Genomic DNA, 20,268 nt, shown 5'->3' on the forward strand with positions numbered 1-20,268 from the left:
GAAGGGAAAAGGAGCAACAATAATAATCCCAAGTTTCCCTTTGTTTACGCTTGTTTCTAAAAGCTTTACTGGAAAGGAAAGTTGGCGGCGGCTGGGTGGAAACTCCCTCTCCAAGGAGCGGGGCTTCTTGACGTTTACCCGGGTGCGTGTGTGCGCGAGCCCGCCGGGGACGAGCGGCGATCTCCCGATCCCGCGGCCGCGGCGGGCGAACCATCGCCCCGCGAGAGGAGCAAGGCAGGGACTGAGGGGACGAAGCAGGGAACGAGGCAGGGGAAGGAGGCGGGGAACGAGGCCGGGAACGAGGCCGGGATCCCCGGGCGCTCCGCGGGAACAGAGCGCTGAGGCGGCCGGCGCCCGCTCTGCCCGCGCAGCCCGCGCGCGGCTCGGCTGGGCTCGGCTGTGACGCAGCGCACTCGACGCGCGACGCGGCCAATGGGACACCGCCCCCGGGGGCGGTGCTGGGCGCCGATTGGTTGGCAGGAGCCGGGCGCTGCGCAAAAACAGCGCAGCCGAGCGCTGCCCGCTCAGAAACTGCTGGCAGAGATCAGAGGAGCCGGGCCGGGAGCGGAGCCGGGCCGGGAGCCCAGCAGCAGCGGCGGCGGCGGCAGCAGCACACACAGACACAGGGGCTAGACGCGAAAGCAGCAAGAGAGGAAAAATATCCCCACCTCGATCGGCACCGCCGTAAAAGCAGAGTGATGATGATGATGATGATGAGCATACTCGTAGCAATAAGAGAAGAAAATGAAAGACCTTTAACAGAAGAGAGAAAAATCTAAAATCCTTAATTTAAAAAAAAAAAAAAAAAAAAAAAAAAGGAAATCCCAGGGACATCAGGGAATGAAAGTTTTGGGTAGCTAAGCTGCTCTCTGCCTTTTTTTTTTTTTTTTTTCTTATATATATGAAATCTTTTTGCGGGTAATTTTTTTTTTTTTTTTTAATTTCGCGGTTTTCTGCCTTTTCCTTGCATCTAAAGAGGGCATGTCCACCGGCTGTTCCAGCAGCATCAACCCTCCAACTCCCACCAGGAAGACAAACCGAGGACAATCTTGAAATACAAAAATTTCCTCCTTGGGATTTGCTGCTGCTGCTGTCTCCGCCGCCACTGCTGCTGCCGCGGTGCAGTGCCAAGACTCTCGGAATAAATAAAAGAGGGCTACTGTGTGTCTCTAGCTACAGCCGGCTAATAGCTATTTTAGTTGGCCGTATATTTCGAAGATCACAGATGAAGTGGGGACGCCTGTCTTCTTCATTTGGTCAGCGTGTGAAACAATAATACCCGTAGCAAAAAGGAGGGAGATGGGGGAGAAAAAAAACCCTAACATGAATCAGAAGAAATAGTATCTAGCACCCCCCCAGCGCCCCAAACCAACCTCTCTCCCCCCCCTCCTCCCCCGATCCCTCTCTCTCTCCACACGCTTGCAGGCGCGGACGCGCGCGCGCGCGCACACAGACGCGCACACACACACACACACACACACACACACACACACACTGTAGTGTGTATTTTCGGAGGAGGAGGTGGCGGTGGCTTTTGGAAGAGGAGGTAGCGGTGGTGCCGGGGAGGGGGGAATCTCTTTCCCCGTCTGGAGATGGTTGTGCTATTCCTCTTTGCCTTGCTCTGGATGGTGGAGGGGGCTTTTTGCCAGCTCCATTACACGGTGCAGGAAGAGCAGGAGCATGGAACCTTCGTGGGGAATATCGCCGAGGACCTGGGCTTGGACATTACAAAACTTTCGGCTCGGCGCTTCCAGACGGCGCCCAACTCCCGCAGCCCTTACCTGGAGCTTAACCTAGAAACCGGGGTACTCTATGTGAACGAGAAGATCGACCGGGAGCAGATCTGTAAGCAGAGCCCCTCCTGCCTGCTGCACCTGGAGGTCTTCCTGGAGAACCCCCTCGAGCTGTTTCGGGTGGAGATCGAGGTGCTGGACATCAACGACAACCCGCCCTCCTTCCCGGAGCCCGACCTCACCGTGGAGATCTCGGAGAGCGCCACGCCGGGCACCCGCTTCCCGCTGGAGAGCGCCTTCGACCCCGACGTGGGCACCAACTCCCTGCGCACCTACGAGATCACCCCCAACAGCTACTTCTCCCTCGACGTGCAGACGCAGGGGGACGGGAACCGCTTCGCCGAGCTGGTGCTGGACCAGCCGCTGGACCGGGAGCAGCAGGCGGTGCACCGCTACGTGCTGACGGCGGTGGACGGCGGGCAGCCCCAGCAGCGCACCGGCACCGCCCTGCTCACCGTCAGGGTGCTGGACTCCAACGACAACGTCCCCGCCTTCGAGCAGCCCGTCTACACCGTGTCGCTGCCGGAGAACTCGCCGCCGGGCACCCTGGTGCTGCAGCTCAACGCCACGGACCCCGACGAGGGGCAGAACGGCGAGATCATCTACTCCTTCAGCAGCCACATCTCGGCCCGCGCCCGGGAGCTCTTCGGCATCGCGCCGCGCACCGGGCGCCTGGAGGTGAGCGGCGAGCTGGACTACGAGGAGAGCAGCGTGTACCAGGTGTACGTCCAAGCCAAGGACCTGGGGCCCAACGCCGTGCCCGCCCACTGCAAAGTGCTGGTGCGGGTGCTGGACGCCAACGACAACGCGCCCGAGATCAGCTTCTCCACCGTCAAGGAGGCGGTGAGCGAGGCGGCGGCGCCGGGCACCGTGGTGGCCCTTTTCAGCGTCTCGGACCGCGACTCGGAGGAGAACGGGCAGGTGCAGTGCGAGCTGCTGCAGGGCGACGCGCCCTTCCGCCTCAAGAGCTCCTTCAAGAACTACTACACCATCGTCACCGAGGGGCCGCTGGACCGCGAGCAGCCGGGCGGCGACGCCTACACGCTCACCGTGGTGGCCCGGGACCACGGCGAGCCCCCTCTCAGCACCAGCAAGTCCATCCAGGTGCGGGTGAGCGACGTGAACGACAACGCGCCGCGCTTCAGCCAGCCCGTGTACCAGGTGTACGTGAGCGAGAACAACGTGCCCGGCGCCTACATCTACGCCGTCAGCGCCACCGACCGCGACCAGGGCGCCAACGCCCGCCTCGCCTACTCCATCCTGGAGAGCCAGATCCAGGGCATGTCCGTCTTCACCTACGTCTCCATCAACTCCGAGAACGGGTTTCTCTACGCCCTCCGCTCCTTCGACTACGAGCAGCTCAAAGAGTTCAGCTTCCAGGTAGAGGCCCGCGACGCGGGCGAGGAGCCGCAGCCGCTGGCCGGCAACGCCACCGTCCACATCATCGTGGTGGACCAGAACGACAACGCCCCCGCCATCGTCAGCCCCCTGCCCGGCCGCAATGGCACCCCGGCGCGGGAGGCGCTGCCCCGCGGCGCCGAGCCGGGATACCTGGTGAGCCGGGTGGCGGCGGTGGACGCCGACGACGGGGAGAACGCCCGCCTCACCTACAGCATCGCGCGGGGCAACGAGGCCGGGCTGTTCCGCATGGACTGGCGCTCCGGGGAGCTGCGGACGGCCCGCAGAGTGCCGGCCAAGCGCGACCCGCAGCGCCCCTACGAGCTGGTCATCGAGGTGCGCGACCACGGGCAGCCGCCGCTCTCCTCCACCGCCGCCGTCCAGGTGGTGCTGGTGGACGGCGCGGGCGAGCGCTCCGGCGGCGGAGGCGGCCCGGCCGCGGGCACGGGCGCGGGGGGCGGCGGCGGCGGCTCCGGCGAGCATCGCCCCAGCCGCTCCGGGGGGGATAACTCGCTTGACCTCACCCTCATCCTCATCATCGCCCTGGGCTCCGTCTCCTTCATCTTTCTGCTGGCCATGATCGTCCTGGCAGTGCGCTGCCAGAAGGAGAAGAAGCTCAATATCTACACCTGCCTGGCCAGCGACTGCTGCCTGGGCTGCTGCTGCTGCTGCCCCTGCTGCAGCCGGCAGGCGCGGGCCCGCAAGAAGAAGCTCAGCAAGTCGGACATCATGCTGGTGCAGAGCTCCAATGTGCCGAGCAACCCGGCGCAGGTGCCGGTGGAGGAGTCCGGCAGCTTCGGCTCCCACCACCACAACCAGAACTACTGCTACCAAGTCTGCCTCACCCCCGAGTCCGCCAAGACCGACCTGATGTTCCTCAAGCCCTGTAGCCCCTCTCGCAGCACCGACGCCGAGCACAACCCCTGCGGGGCCATCGTCACCGGCTACGCCGACCAGCAGCCCGACATCATCTCCAATGGCAGCATTTTGTCCAGTGAGGTAAGGCCCGGCACCCCCCGGCATCCCACACCTCCCCGCAGATTTCGTCCCCAAGTCATCCCCAAACAGCCTTCCCGAGGCTCCCACTCCTCCTCTCCCGTCCCAAATGTCCAATTCCCAATCATGCTTCTTTCCCCTTTAATCCGTCCGCTGGCTCTCCCCTCTTTGCTATCTCCTCTTTGGGAAGCTTTAGCAACAGGCGGGGGTCTCAGGGGAGATTGCGGAGTACACACACGCACACACACACACACGTACATGGCTGGCTCCCTCCCGCTCGGGCTTAGCAGCTGTTGCAGCCAAGCGTGTTCCCCCTGCGTCCCATCCCCCTCCCGGTGTCTCTGAAGGAATCTGGCCCCGGCTGGACAGCATCGGGGCGCAGAGATCCCCCCGAGGCAGCGGTAGCTGTCAGTGGATCGCCTGTAGGTTGAGAGGTGGGGTGGGGGTTCCTGTTCTTTGCAGAATCTCTCCACTTGACAAGACTGAAGTGACGTGGGGTGTAGTCACAGGATGTTCTGAAGCAACACTTCAAACCCGTGTCTTTTTCCTTCCTGAAATCTTTGCATGTGCAAGTAAGGCTTTGGGGGAAACCCCCTTTGGGACTGTGACAACTGCTGTAGTTAGCAGGAGCTTTAATTAATTTGTGAATTAGGGTTTAATGATTGACTTTTCTTCACTCTGTCTTCACAGCTCTTTATAACCACAAAGTTTGCAAAGAAAAGCAGCAAGAAAGAGTTTCTTTAAAATTATGTGCTGAGAATTAATGTCCCCTGCAGTCTTGCCTATGTTGTGTTACCCGGTGTGTAGAGAATTTTTATCAAAGCATATACCATGCCACGTTACTCCCACATTAATCATTTTGTGCTGGGTTAGCTCATATATATTGTCAGCACCTCTCTGCCTGTGCTCTAGTAAAAACCTCACACTGTCTCTTAACATACTGAAACCTGACTGTTGTCCAGTCTGACAAAGGTAGTTTGAATGGTGTGTTCTAAGGCATTAAGTTTTGCAGTGAAATTTCTAATACTGATTTGTAATACTGACCTTGCCTCAAAATGACTGTAAAACTCCTGGCTTCTGCTGCCTTTTTGATGTCTTGAAGGTATCAGTGTATTTTTTTTTTCCCCCCATGGTACAATACCAGTACCATTGAAGTAGTCCACAATTCTAGAAATAGTTATGCTAATTTTTTTGTGGGAGTCCTTGTGATGCTCAACAGTGTGCGCTGTGAGAAAACGTCAGAGTCTTGTCTCAAAAAACTCCAGAAAAAATCCCTCGTGCCTTCCCATCTGTGTGACTAAGAGCTGTTTTTTCTCCCTTAAATTCTGGAAACAGATTTTGCAGGCCTACTTGCAGCTAAGCATTACCATTTATAGTGAATATGGTGAGCTGCTCCCTTGTATATTTTCTGCTGCTGGTTACAGAAATATCAGAAGTTAAAATATCTCCCAATATTTTCTTTTCTCCTAGACAAAACATCAGCGTGCTGAGCTCAGTTATCTAGTTGACAGACCCCGACGAGTAAACAGGTAGGAGCTTCGTAGCCTTGATTTCCTCATGCATGCTTTAGCAAGTCTGAATGGGTGCAGAAATGTGTTTACTGCAGATGTAACAGAGTAGTAAAGCAGTGGGAAGTCCAGTAGTATGTACATGCACTAAATAAATTCGGCTTGAATTTGGCTTTGAATTATGGCTTTTCTAAACTAGTTTCAAAACTGACTGAAAAGAGAACAAAATCTCGGTTTGTATTAGTCTAAAACGTGCTTCAAATACTTAAGAATATGCTTCTGTAGGGTCTCCCAGAAAACATTTTCTCACTGAGTTAAAGTTCAGCTAACCAGCTTAAGTAAATGCTACCAAATTGCTTTTACCACTACATGAAACCCAGGAGGAGTAATAACCCTTGCTGTCCCTTCCAACCAGGCTCCCGAGGTCTGGAAATCCCTCGTTTTGGTTTTGGTGGGCAGGGCACCTCCGCGGATGCCGTGCAGCAGGCAGGAGTGGGGGGAAATGCAGCACCGTGTTTGGCCATGTGATGGCGGAAGAATGTTTTATGAGTTCCTCTTTCATGTTTATTCTAATGTAAAGATGTTTCTGTGTCTAGTTCTGCATTCCAGGAAGCAGACATAGTAAGCTCTAAGGACAGTGGTCATGGAGACAGTGAGCAAGGAGACAGTGATCATGATGCCACTAATCGAGGTCAATCCTCTGGTAAGTCTGATAAGAGAATGGAAATATTGGATCTTTAAGTAAGGAGACTAGAAAGAACAGTTACTTAGAGGAAGATAATACAAGAGAGGCATAAATAAGGTGAGCATATTTACTGTATGGGAGGCTGGGTTTATGCCAGCTTGCTGCTACAGTTGCCTGACAAAGGAGGCAATTTCAAACCTCTTTGGTCACGGGGCAGAGTTTATTTTATTCATTTGGTTGGGGGTGGGAATTGATGAATGATGCCACATCATTCACTGCAGCAAAACTTTCTGCACATTAAAACAAAGTTGTTGGTACGTTTTATAGTACATTTTCTCCTATGGCAGATTTAGAGAATTTCAAAGCCTTAAGCAATTCTGTTTAGTAGGCACTTCAGCTGGCACAGCAATGAGAAGTGAAGGAGGAGTTCCCAAGGGAGAGAATGAACCCAATGGTTGAATGACAGCCAGACTGTGAGGGTTTTTTTGCCGAGGATCAGTGGAGACACACTGGGTGCTCTGAATGTGTAATACCTTAGAATTTTTGGAGGATTGTCTGTTAATTCGAATTGAGGCCCCATATAGTACAAGTGGTCTCTGTGTTAATAAGTTATTATTAAATACATTTTCTTGACAGAGGAAAGAAAGGCTTTAAAAGACTATGAATCACTTAGGAAATACACACATTGCAGTGTCCTGCCCATATGTAGGGCTTGCTGTCTTAGTTCTCATACTGTCACTTTGCTTCTGAAAGGAACATTTGTTCAGAGCCTGTGCATTAGAATTCACACTCACCCTCGCACTGCATTTCAGCTACAAATGCTGTGCTTTCTTCCCTACCACAGCCTCCACAGGTCTGGTACATCTTTGTGGAACACAGTGCTGTCTTTCCTCTTGTTTCCTTTGTGCTCTGTCACGTATAAAGATTTGTTACGACCGTGTCATGCAAAATACTGTCAGTTCTCCTTTTTTATTTTCTTTTCCCCCGACCCCTACCTTAGAAGATAGCAGGGCAGGGGACCCCGTGCTGTCACAGCAGTGCTGCCTCACCCGCCTGCTCTGTTAATGTCTCCTATTTTCTTGCTGCTCTAGTCACTGTGCCCTTAACGATGGGAAACCCAGGCACCAAGGGGAAGAGGAGGCTGCCACAGGGCCTCTTTCTATTGCTGCAAGTCATTAATATGCAGACCTAATGAGACTTGAGAAGAGCCAAGAGTCTCTGGAGCTCCCTGCTTCTTGCAGGGCTTCATGCTAAGTGAACAGAGTGTCTATTTTGTGTCTGGGAACCTGACAACAAACCAGGTCTTGCCAGAAGTTTACATCTGAACACAGAGCCTCTTTCATTTTTGTCCTATATATGGCGTATGATTTATTATTGTTTGAAAAAGCCATGTATTTAGCCTCCCCCCGCCCTTTCTTTTGCACTGTTTCTGATGCAGCAATCAGGGCTACTGAGTTATAAAAAGCTCTCTCTCCTCCTGCCCTCCCTGCATTCCTCCTTTTTTTTCCCTCTTTTACGCATTTTACTGCAGCAGTCATCTCCATGAACATTTCAATCAGCTTAGTCCCTCAACATAATGAACCATAATAACCAAACAGGAGAGAAAAGAATAAACATCTGCAGAAGGGGCTGGATTTGACTGATGGTGGGAATATAATCATATAGTTGCACATCAACTGAAAGCTATTTTCTTTTAGATGCATTCTGTGCTGTTATTGTTGTTCCTCTGTTTTTTATATTTTTCCCTCCATTTTAAAAGTAGACCATGAATACTTGTCATATTTGGCATTGATCCTTATGGTGGGATAAATTCTTCTTAATTTCTATTTTATCAAATAGTTGAGAAAAACTATTCTGTACTTTTAAATAATTTCAAATAATTTAAGAATCTGATGTGATTTGTGAACTTCTGTATCTGCAGTGGTGATACATAGTAAGTAATGAAAGCTGACAATTAGGCTTGGTCTACTCACAATTAATAGATTGATATGAAAACTCAGAGCACTCACAATTTCACAAATCACATCAGATTCCTAAATGATTTGAAATTATTTAAGAATATGGTATGATTTGTGAACTTCAGTATCTTCAGTGGTGATACATAGTACGTAATGAAAGCTGACAATTAGTCTTGGTCTACTCACAATTAGTAGTTTGAACTGAAAATGCAGAATACACCAATTTCATATATTGGTGCTGAGATTTGAGAATAATTTGTATGCACCATTTTTTTAATGCTAGTCCCAAATGAATGTTTCAATACAAATCTTTGTAGAAGCTTCTTCAATCTTCTACACACGTTATATACTTTCCTGCAGGTTTTGTGCTGAATCATGCTGTCTTGATGCAAAGAATGTGCCCTTTTACCTCAGTGATGACAAGATATTTTGACATAAAAACTTCACTCTTGCTATTAGCTTTTGGTGATTAATTTTATGGGGGAAAAAAAGAGCATAAATCTTGTTTGATCTCGAATGGCTAGAGGAAATACAGAGGGACTGTCTTCTCAATTGTTTTGACCATTCTAATGCTCTAAAATCAATTATTTCTAAATTACTGAAGGAAAACAGCCTGATTGATAATATGGCAGCAGTTTGGGCTGGATTTTTTTCCAAGATGTTACCTGATACTACGCAGCATCATATTTGTTTTCAAAAGCACCTAAAAATATTTAGTAGGTAATTGACACTGGCAGAAAACTCATTCCCCACCAGTTTTATGCTCACCAGCATGTTCTGCTGGCAAAACATCTTTTTACTGTTCAGCACGAGACTTCTGTCCCTAATGAGCAATCCTGTGGCACACAAGTAGCTATTCTGTAGTAGTCCATTGCTATCCAAACTGGCTGTCATGGTCAGTTATTAATTGGGAAGGAAAACATGCAAGATGAAAATCTATCACACTGCCACAGCTTTGTCTTGAACAATTATTTAGTGAAAATTCTGAACTCTGCTGTTCTGCATCTCATAAAATGTTCTCTTGGGTTTTGAAATTAGATCATAGTTCACCTTTTCACAAAATATATTTTCTTAAAAGTGATTTAATCATGTTTTAAATGTGCTGAAATGCATGTAAGGGATTCATATTTTTCCCATTAAAGTACCACATGAATGCCTCATAGCTACCTGCATTCTTACCTACCTTAACACTGACGAAGGACTAAAGTACTGTCATCTGCTTTTGGCAGGCAATGGCAAGGAGTGAGATGCTCAAGATCCTATTTTTTTTTTTGTGGATTGAATAGTTATTTCATTGACTAGGTTTGTAATGTGAGCTTTATGGGAAATGACTGTACAAAGGTGAAGAAGTGCTGGAGGTCTTTGGCACAGAGAGAAGGGTTTTTTCTAATGACCTGTACTCTTCTTTAAAAGTTGTTGAGAGAAAAGCTGCTACTTGTTATAGAACAAACACAACTCACACAGCACTTCTACCTCTTACTAGCACACTGTATTTCAGCTGTGTTCTGTAGGAGTAATTCGCAAACATGAGGTTAGTTTATTTCCCATGGTTGATTAAATTCTTGGCCTCCCTTGTGAAACAGCCAGCTTGGGTGCCAATTAATACTCTGCATGTGTTTACATTTAAATTGTATGATTAGACACCTGTCCTGTAAGATTTGGACTCATGCCATCAACTTATTTCATATGGTTGCTCACTAGCTACTTGGCTTTCCCAAGCAGAGTCCTTCTCAGTATTACCCTTTTTTTCATGGAATTGGCACGATGTCTCAGAGGCACTTCAGGGAGGAATGCCCAAGATGAGAAGCCAAGTAGATGCACTGCGTGTACATCCCGTAAAATTCATCAGCTTTTTCGATCTGTTTTCAGACAGTTTACACTGGTGACTGGCTGAAACCTGAAATTAGGCTTCTCCTGGAAGATTTTATGAAGGGAACTGATAAGGGTCTAATGCAAAGGCACAGGGTGAAACACTGGCTCACACCTTTTCAGTACAGATTAGCTGAACGCCAAGAGGGTTCATTATGGCAGGAGAGCTGCAATATTTCAGTGTCCATAAGGAGAAGAATAAGAGAAGTCAGAAGAAGAATTTTAGTGATAAAGGGACAGAGAAAACCAGTATTTCCTCTGAGCCTGTGCTGACTGACAGCTAAATCCTGTTTTGAAGATCACTTGGGCAAAAAATCTATCTCAGATAAAGTGAGAATGAACATGAAAATGGCTTAGAAATGTGCTTTGACTGAAGCAAAGTGCTATTCCTGTATTTTTTTCGGTTTTGTTTCTTTTTTTTCCCTCATCTTCCTTGGCCTGCATGCTTAATACTGCTCACATCTCAGTGGTCCAGATAGGCCTTTGAAGCTGAGATTTGGAAGAGGTGAATATTGAAGATATTTGAGCCTTTATCATGTTCTGATGCAGATGAAGTCAATTTTGTCCAAGGCAGCACACCAGCTACTTAGCAAGAAAGAGTGATAATAACTTTCATAAAGTCCAGTTCTTCGGTAGATAACTGCAAAGTAGGTTACCATCATTGTCCTTATTTACCAATAAAAAACATGAATCATGGGAAATTAGTAACTTGCTCATTGATAATCTAACCAAATAGATAGTTGTTGTGGGATGGGAGCTCTGAAAAGGAGGTCTGGCTCCCTATATCACACCTACTTCACATCTAACTAGCACAGGAGAAATAGAAATGTCATTTATTTTCAAGTAAAAGGCAAGGTTCTGAAAAAAAAATAATAATTGCACATGTTGGGGAAAATCCCCTCCCAATAATGATATTGCAGAAGTTACTCTGTCAGCATTTAATTTGTATTTTTATTTTTTGTTACATCTTTTGCTCAGTAATATATATTAAAGTGTTCACTTGTTGTTCTTGGTGTATGGTCCTTCTCCCTTAACTTGAGAAATGACACGTTATTTAAAAATGAGTCTAGGCCTAATTTTTTGCCTTGACGAAACAGTCATTCAAACCAATTAAAACTCACAGAGAAATTTTGATTTTTTTCCTTTTGAAATATGAAAAGGAAGCAAAATGGGAACATGATTCCAAAATGCAGTGCTGCCAAGTATCTGATTCAAAGCACCTGAGTTCAGGTAATTCAGATATCAAACTTAATTAACACCTTTCCTAGTTTTTGGCAGCTTTTGAGGGAGGGGTAGGGGTTTGTTTTCCTTCAAAATCTGCAAAGTCAAGGAGCTCATATTGCCCACTAGCCCCCTGGTAACAAGACTTGAACAAATGGGAGGGAGATTGTGGCCTTTTCTGTGAGTTGTTACATGTATGCTGCATTTGGAATAGTGCAGTGCTTATTGCTGTCAGAACTTCAGTGCACTCTCCTGTCTGTCTGCATCCACAGAGGGCATTTGAAATTTGTAATTCACAGTCACCTTTAAAATCTGAGTTTATCTGTATGCAGGGTATGACAGCATAACTAAGGGAAAGCTACAAAGCATTTTTCTTTAATGTGGACTTGTAATAATGATGGATAGTTTAGTTCAGAAGGATTTTATATATATGTGTGTATATAACGAGATTTATGAGGGAGATGGAAGTGTTAAGCTGCTGAATATTTTGTTATAAATCAAGAACATGATTCTTGAGATATGAAGGAGTTCTGTTCCAAGTGTCTCAATTCTATGTCCTTCCTTCTTGGAAAACAGCAAATCGCCTGTACCCTTCCCCAACCCTGTGTTAAATGTTTTTCAATTAGAACCAGAAAATTCTATACTATGACCCACAGGAAATAGGTGGAGGAAGCCAGCATTCATACCACAGGCAGTATAAATTGCATGGCTGCCCAGGGATTTTGAAAATAAGCTGCTAATTTGAATTTCTTTTCTGTCAAAATACTAAACCCAAGGGCTTGGTTCTGCACCTGTTAAACTCTTAGGGACTGTTGTGACTGATTCAAGCTGGAACAATTCCTAACTCTTGCCTCTCTGAACATTTTGTTCTAAACAAGCATTTACATTTAGCTATATGTTCCAGCAATGTATATTTAAATTCCGATGTATACAATTTTTTTTTTCTTCTTTTTATAAGTTCTCTTTTCAAAGATGGAAAAAGTTTGCAGTACAGGCTCACATTTTATAGTCCCTACATTCATTACTTTGTTTATTCAAAATCCTGATTTATAGTGGCTATAACATCTCTTTTATAATAAGCTGTTACATAATACTATTCAGTGCACTGCAGTAGACAAGCAGTATTCAAAAGGGAACAAAAAAAAAATATTTGGATAGAGACATTTTGCAGTTTAGCAGCTGATGTGAGAACAAAATAGTAAAATGGAGGGTAATTTTCCAGGTGAAATAAAAATCCATGAAGGGAAGAAAAGGGTATATATTAGAATGCATATACTTAAAACAATATTTTTCTAATCTTTCCCTCCCCATAGACTAAATAATATAATTTAATATGTCCCCTTAAGTTTTTCTTTCTCCTGCTGTCTCTCAGGAGAGGTTGAATGAATGCAGTCACTGATATATTATCAGAAAAATGGAACTGTAATCATTGTCTCATTAAATGTGGGGCTATTTGTTTTTTTTACATGTGTCTTCGCCAAGAAGGCTGCAAATTGAAATAACCATTTCTTGCTTATTGTCCCTTAAATCTTTGGAAAGGCAAAAACTATTTTTCTTCAGACATTTCAGTACATAATATACACACACACACATGGTTTTATAGACATTGCTAGATACTAATTTCTTTCTGGGAAGCCTGCATCTAAATATTTCTTTTCAGTCTTTGATAGCTACTACCCCTACAGAGTTTATATTTGCACTATTTTTCTCCTTGCCTGATGATCTTCCTCTGATTCCTTAAGCATGTCTGCAGTTCACATTTGCATTCTTCAACAGTTCACTGATCAGAAATTTATTTTCAGGCTTCTGCATGCCAATTATCAAGGCAAGCTTCTAATCGAAACTGGACCTGGCATTGTATATTGCTTAATTTAAAATTAAAAAGTCATTACAAAGTGAGATTAATCTGAGATAAAAGCTTTTATTTCTCATTTCCTCATGATTTTTTTTTTTCTGTCTAAATGATTGCCTTTCTTACTCAAGAACTTGTTGATAGCTCGCAATCATTATTCCTTTCTGAAGAGATTGGTTTTTTGTAGTGTGAGATACTACATAAATATTATTAGTATAATTCAAATTATAGTTCAAAACTGTGGTAGCATTCTTAATACTAATGCTCACACTGAAGATCAAGCTAATCCAGTTCTTTACAATGTTGGCTGGTAAATGAGCTACATTACATGAATATTATTACAGTATCCAGAATCAACTAGGTTGGAAAATAATTTTTTTTAAATCGTTGAGACCAACCTGTGCCCTAACACCCCCTTGTCAACCAGACCATGGCACTGAGTGCCACATCCATCCTTTAACACCTCCAAATGACAGTGATTCCACCATCTCCCTGAGCAGCCTGTTCCAATGCCTTTTCACCCTTCCTGTGAGAAAATTCCTCTGAGTGCCCAACCCACACCTTCCCTGGCACAGCTTAAGAGGACTGCATCCTCTTGTCCTATATTATGGTTGTTCATTTTTTTCCTATTTCTGTTACTAGTGTAATTTTTTTGTAATTCTAATGAAATGGCTTTTAAAAGCAATGATTATAACAGATTTAGTTCACTTTTGACACACATCTAAGATGCTCAGTTCTCTCTATAAATACAAGAAAAGGATGTCTTTTTACTGTTCTTCTTTTCTGTGATGTTGAAGATTGTATTGGTTAAACCCAAACAGCTGCTAAGCACCACACAGTTGCTTGCTCATTCTCCTAGGTCCAGTGGGATGGGAAGGAAGATCAGAAAAAAAGTAAAACCTGTGTGCTGAGATAAGAATATTTTAATAATTGAAATAAATATAATAATAATAACAAAATGGAGAAAGGGAGAGGAATGAAATTGAAGACAGAGAAGTGATGCATACTGCATTTTCTCACCAGCCACTGATTGATGCTCAGCCCAGCCCTGAGCAGGGATTGGCCCTTCCCTGCTACCTCCCAGTTTATGTAGTAGGCATGATGCTCTATGGTATGGAATAACCTTTGGCCAGCTCACATCAGCTGTCCTGGCCATGCTTCCTCCTGGCTTCTTGTGCATTTCCTCACTGGCAGAGCATGGGACACTGAAATGTCCCTGATTTACTGTAAGCACTACTGAGTAACTACCAAAACATGAATGTGTTACCACCATTGTTCTCATATTAAATCCAAAACACAGCACTGTACCAGCTACTAGGAAGGAAATGATCTCTATCCCACCCAAAAGCAGGACAAACCAACTTGGAGATGCTGGTATTTATTTTACTCTGTCCCTATGATTTCACACACCATTCCTCTTAAAACAAGTATAATACAACAACTTAGTGACTCATAGCCAGGAAATATTCCTTTGGAAGGCTGATCTGAAAGTAGTCAAAAGCAGCATAGCTTGTCATTTGAGATCTTAATAACATTAAAGGATTTGTAAGCAAACAGTTTTGTGTTGGCATGGATGACTGTTTGCTTATATAGGGGAAGCATTAACAATTTTTTTGATTGTATCCACAGCCACATCACACTGGACTATGGGCGCCTCTGTACTGCTAATTGCAGTATTTTATTGTAGGGTTCTGTCTCATTTCTTGGATGACCTGATGATAGCAAGGACTGCTGCAGCAGCAATGAAAACTGTCTCTGAAAGAGTGATGTAACAATTGATGGAATAAGCTCTCCTGAACACTTGAAAGCTCAGTTCCTACTTTGAAACAGCTGCTTTTAATATCAATAGGCTCCATCTCTGTACCAATGTATGCACAGATAGTTCCTTTATGGGACTCACTAATGTTTCATTTCGTAAATGAAATCTGTGATTTCTAAATCCAGACTTTTAATTTTTTTGGTCAGAGATGCATTTACGTAGAAACAATTCCTTCATGTTCTTAAGTAGGTACTTTCAACCAGTGAACCACAGACATCAACCTACAAGCAGAATCGAACCTTATATGAGTGGGTTCGAAATAGTGAGGTCTGCAAGTGATTTTGCGAGACAGAACCACAGATACTCTTCTTCTTGTGGTATTTGTGTGTGTATGAGGCATTCTGGCATTTAGTTATGTTTGTTACAGGGTGTTTGACTTCTGCAGACTGGACAACTAGAGTTTTCTACGTGTTGCTGTTGAAATGAAGCTCATGGAAGAAGTTCTTACGTCATTTCTCTTTCCATTTCTCTTTCCTTGGCATAATCTTTCTTATCTGTCAGCAGCTGCTCATGATGCCGAAGCTTATATCTGTAGTTTCTTTTTCTTTCATGCTTGCAGGCATGGATCTCTTCTCCAATTGCACAGAGGAATGTAAAGCACTGGGCCACTCAGATCGTTGCTGGATGCCTTCCTTTGTTCCATCGGATGGACGCCAAGCTGCAGATTACCGCAGCAATCTGCACGTACCTGGCATGGACTCCGTTCCAGACACTGAAGTGTTTGAAACACCAGAAGCCCAGCCCGGGGCAGAAAGGTCCTTCTCCACCTTCGGCAAAGAGAAGGCCCTTCACAACAGTCTGGAAAGGAAGGAGTTCGATGGACTGCTGTCTAATACACGAGCGCCTTACAAACCACCATATTTGAGTAAGTACTATTCAAAAAGCTGTATGAAAGCGTTCCCTTTGCAGGAATAAAAATTGGCTCTTTCTGCTTTTCATGCTAGGAATAATACAGGCACCATTTTAGGAACAGGGGGGAGGGAAATGGCTTCTCTTGGATTCAGGCACCAGTGAAGAAGGCATTCTTCAGTGGGAGACAAAATTTTGATTGTTTTCAGTGTGACATCATTGTCAACAACAAAAGTGTCAGTTAATATTATTAGGGGAGTTGCTCAGTTTTGTTTTCTGATGCTGGATTATTTTCAAAATTTTCTTGGGTAGATGGTTTAAAGTTTGACATTGCCAGGCTAATGTTTTCTAGGAGTAGACTTAACTTGAGAGAACAGTCCTAGGAGCTTCTTTTTATAACTGAGAACTACCTTGTGAATGAACAGTATGCACATTATTTTGAAATAGCTGTTTACGTAGTTTGGAAGGAAGAGGAGCCTTCGATCTGATCGTCTTTCAGCCTACATAGTACTGGCTGTTGTCAATGCTCCTCTGTGCCTTTTGTCTCATTCCAAAATCTTGCCTCTTTCTTTAGTCACCTTTTGACTATGGTTATGTGGCAAGAAAGAGTGTGATAGATCTCAAAAAGATCTTCATAATTCCTTTTGGAGTCTGAGCCAGCTATAGAAGCCTTGAATAGCACTTTGATCTAATATGTCTTTTCATTCTATTTGCTGTGTTCTGTATTTTATTAGGTACTGTAATTTCCTTGACTTCAATAATTTATGATATTTATCTCATTCAAATAAACCAGACATTAACACTGCAATATTGACCCCTTTTTAAAGCAAGAGAGGTCTTTTAGGACAGCAGATTGAGGGTGAAAGAGAAAAGAATCTGTCTGAATGGTATTCATTTATTTATGTTCCTAAAGCATTTAGTTGTTCTGAGGGGTGGTGTGCTGGCAGTCCTGATAAGTGAAGATGTTTGTTACAGATCATTCTCAGCACAGACAGCTCAGTTCTTGTTTCTTCATTGGCTATCCTGGTATTTTCATTCATTTAGGAGAGGTCTTTTTACCACTTTACTCTTTAGATTCACTTCACTGACAACTTTAAATTTGACTACCAGTTCTGATATGTGAAAGCCTTTCCTAAAAACCTGTCCTAAGACAAGCAGCTTATTTTATGTGGGCTAAAATGTCATGTGCCAATCATCCAGTCATATTCTACAGACCAGTGTGAAATTTCAGTATGGCCTAACAACTTCCTGAACTGATCTTCCATCTTTTATTTCTATGTACATTGTTCAGCAGTAAGGCACAATCTAGCAGTATTGATTTCACCACTGTCACCTCAGTTAAAAATTTAACTTTAATTTAACAAGTTGGGTAGCATCTCTAAATGGTCTAACCACAGCCAGGCTCTGATGCAGTATGGATGTTGTTGCAATGATGATTTTTATAACACCACAATGGTAATTCTGTTTTGATTTGTTCTAGGCCTGGGAGTTTAATTTCAAATAGCAATGACACACTTATTTTACTGATAGTTTAGGAATTTTAAATTTTGTTTCACTAACATAAGTAGTTTTCTTGAGCAATGTCTTTACATGGAGACATTGATCTACCTTTTGCACTTTTCTGGTATAAGGGCATAAACAATTGGAAGTAAAATATCAGAAGTAACCAATATAAAAAAGTGTTATTACATAATCCACACTTGAGAATACAGATTTAATTTTGCTGTTTATCTTTGAACCTCAAAGCTAAAATTTCTACAAAACTAGAGTAAAACCAGCTCCTCTGGTTTATTTTCCTTTATTTGTAGGGGTTTTGTTTTTGTCTTGTTTGTTTGCTTTTTCGATTTGGGTTGGGTTCTTTTTGTGGTATTTTAGGTTATAATTGTATAGCAAAGAATAGGAACAAAAGGAAAGTGAGCACTAGTTGTGGAAAAGAATGTTTATTATTAATAATGTATTAAACAAATAAGCCAAGAAAAATATACAAGGGGAAGGAATTTAGGAAGGAACCTTAGTTGATTCACTGGGTAATTGCAATTAAAAGTAAAATTAAATTTAACTTTTTAACACAGAAGACCATGTCAAAATCAGTTTGTCAGCAGAATGACTTTTTAAAATTAATAATTAAAATGTATGAAACAGAGCCCTCATATAAAGCAAAAACACTGTTTAAAATTTGAAGCAGGTATGAAAATAGCCACATGAAAATGAGTAGCAAAGAATAAAAAGTGTATTCCAAATGCAAAACCTATTTGAATTTCATAGGCGTCTTAAAGAAAAAAAAATAATGAAATATTCTAAACCAAACGATCAGAAAAGAGCAGAAGTTCTAGCTAGTGACTTTTAGGGTAGTAATTACTGAACATAAAAGGGACACCTTAGAGCAAATAGCCAAAGGCATGTAAACAATGTAGACAACTTCAAGATATCAGGTGTAGTGTGAGTCTCTTGAGCTGCAGTTAGTGAGGACAAGGATGTGGCAGAGATTCTAAACTGTTTCTTTGCATTTGTGTTTACCCAAGGAGGAACAGAGCAAGGCAGGTGTATCTAGGAAGGCACCCATCCCAGGTAACCATTTCAAATAAATGTGTGAAAAATGGAAGAGGCTGTTGTTGAAAAAATTGGCTAAAATAGAAAGGAGTCAGTGGATTATGTGCTTCTTTAATTTTCTGCTTCTAACAGGCACTGGTAATGAAGGAATGTCAGAAGTTGTGTTTATCACTTAAAAATGTACTAGAAAACATTGTAAATTAGAGACCAAAGAGAAGCCTCGGCATAGAACATACATTTGTAATTTAGGGGTTTTAGGAACAAGGTAGCTGGCATCTGACCAGGAAAGGAATGCAGAAAGATTGTCAATCTATTAGAATTTTGATAGAGTGAGTGAGAATTAATCAATAGAGTGTATTTGAACTGTCAAAAAAAAACCCTTTAGCACTGCTTCTGTGTAGTAGAAGCAGCTCCTAAAGTAATCAAGCATTGTCATAGGCAAAACATTACCAGACTCTGTGCCTAAGAGGAAAATATCATAAGGATAAATGGAACATTTCAGCATCAGCAGAGTCCTGTTCCTAAACCCCAGGCGTTTGTGCGGAAATCCACGGAGTTTTAAAAAAAAATTAGTTATCTAGAAAGAGCAATCAGAAAAAGGGGGCAGTGTTTGCAGATGTCAGGAGGGGGTTTGTGTCCCCTGGGTCCAAAGCAGCACATACCCCTGATGTGCAGTGAAGCATGGGCAAATCTTGCCTGCTTGCGAGGCACCCGGCTCTGGGATGGAAAGCTGCAGAGCCGTGGCAGCACCCTGGGAGAGCTGAGGAGCTGGCTCCCTGGAGCTGTGCCCCGTGTCAATGGCTCCAAAGGGGAACTGGTAGCTCTAGGTGGAGCTTGCACGGTGCCACAGGAGCTCTGGGATTCCTGCACTGCGTTCCAGTGCGTGCGTTCGGTGCAGAACCTTAGAAAAGATAAATGAAGAAGGTGATGCATGTTAGCATGAGGAATTTGAATTCATCCTGAGAAAAAAATAAGACCGTGGAATAATTCCCTGGGAAGTTTCCCACAATGCACAAAGCCAGCAGGAAAGAAATAAAATACCAGGTTGTAAAAAGGAATTGAATTGAAAATACACTAAAGAAGTGCAACAGAACCCCTACACAGATCATGTCTCTATGTTCCTCTAGACAGTCTAGTCATTCCATAGAAACACATGGCATACAATACTGAAAATAACTCTCTGCAAAGTCACATCAAAAGTACCAATTAATGTAGACAAGCTGTGATAGGAGCAGGAAGTTAAGGAGGCTGCATGAGACGTGAGAAAGTGAAACTTTTGTTTGCTGGGCTCAATAGTAAGAGAGCAGCAGGGCAGCAAAACAACTGCAGGGCATCGGGGTCACGAAAGGATTAGATCATACCATTTGATACAATGATACCAATTTGACATAAATTGCAGGAACCTGTTGAACTTGTGCAGCATGACTGAAACTGAAGGCTTAATATAGTCGGCATTTGGGCATTTGATTCTGTGGGGTTTGAGGTTTAGACCATGGCTTGGTTAAGTGAAAACAGGAGCTATATTACAAATTGTTATGTAGAAAAGGATACATATCTCATACCTGACAGAGTTTATTTTTGTTCCATCATCAAATTTTCACATTGCTGGTCTAAGCCATTGGACTTACTCATACACAAATTTGCATATAAACATACATATTCTATGTATTATTCTGAACAAAATATAATGTAAGTAGATTTCTACATACCTAAATAACATATCTTGAAGAATATATTTATTTATGTAAGTTTTATGTAGTTACTATGAGT

At 44.0% G+C, this 20,268-nt stretch overlaps 1 protein-coding gene across 2 annotated transcripts in view; it reads left to right on the forward strand.

Annotated features, from left to right (window-relative positions):
• The first annotated feature begins 1,319 nt into the window (after positions 1-1,319).
• The window catches only part of PCDH10 (protocadherin 10), a 33,609-nt gene continuing 14,660 nt past the window's right edge, over positions 1,320-20,268 (forward strand). Inside the window, exons 1-4 of one of the 2 annotated variants that reach the window (XM_058839055.1) lie at positions 1,320-4,190; positions 5,658-5,716; positions 6,292-6,398; positions 15,659-15,964. In XM_058839055.1, coding sequence (XP_058695038.1) covers positions 1,593-4,190; positions 5,658-5,716; positions 6,292-6,398; positions 15,659-15,964 — 3,070 coding nt within the window. In that variant the 5' untranslated portion in view covers positions 1,320-1,592. The remainder of the gene's footprint in view (positions 4,191-5,657; positions 5,717-6,291; positions 6,399-15,658; positions 15,965-20,268) is intronic. The other variant, XM_058839054.1, reaches the window with a different exon arrangement.

The sequence above is a fragment of the Poecile atricapillus genome, chromosome 4, assembly GCF_030490865.1.
Source record: "Poecile atricapillus isolate bPoeAtr1 chromosome 4, bPoeAtr1.hap1, whole genome shotgun sequence".
NCBI classification, from domain to species: Eukaryota; Metazoa; Chordata; class Aves; order Passeriformes; family Paridae; genus Poecile; species Poecile atricapillus.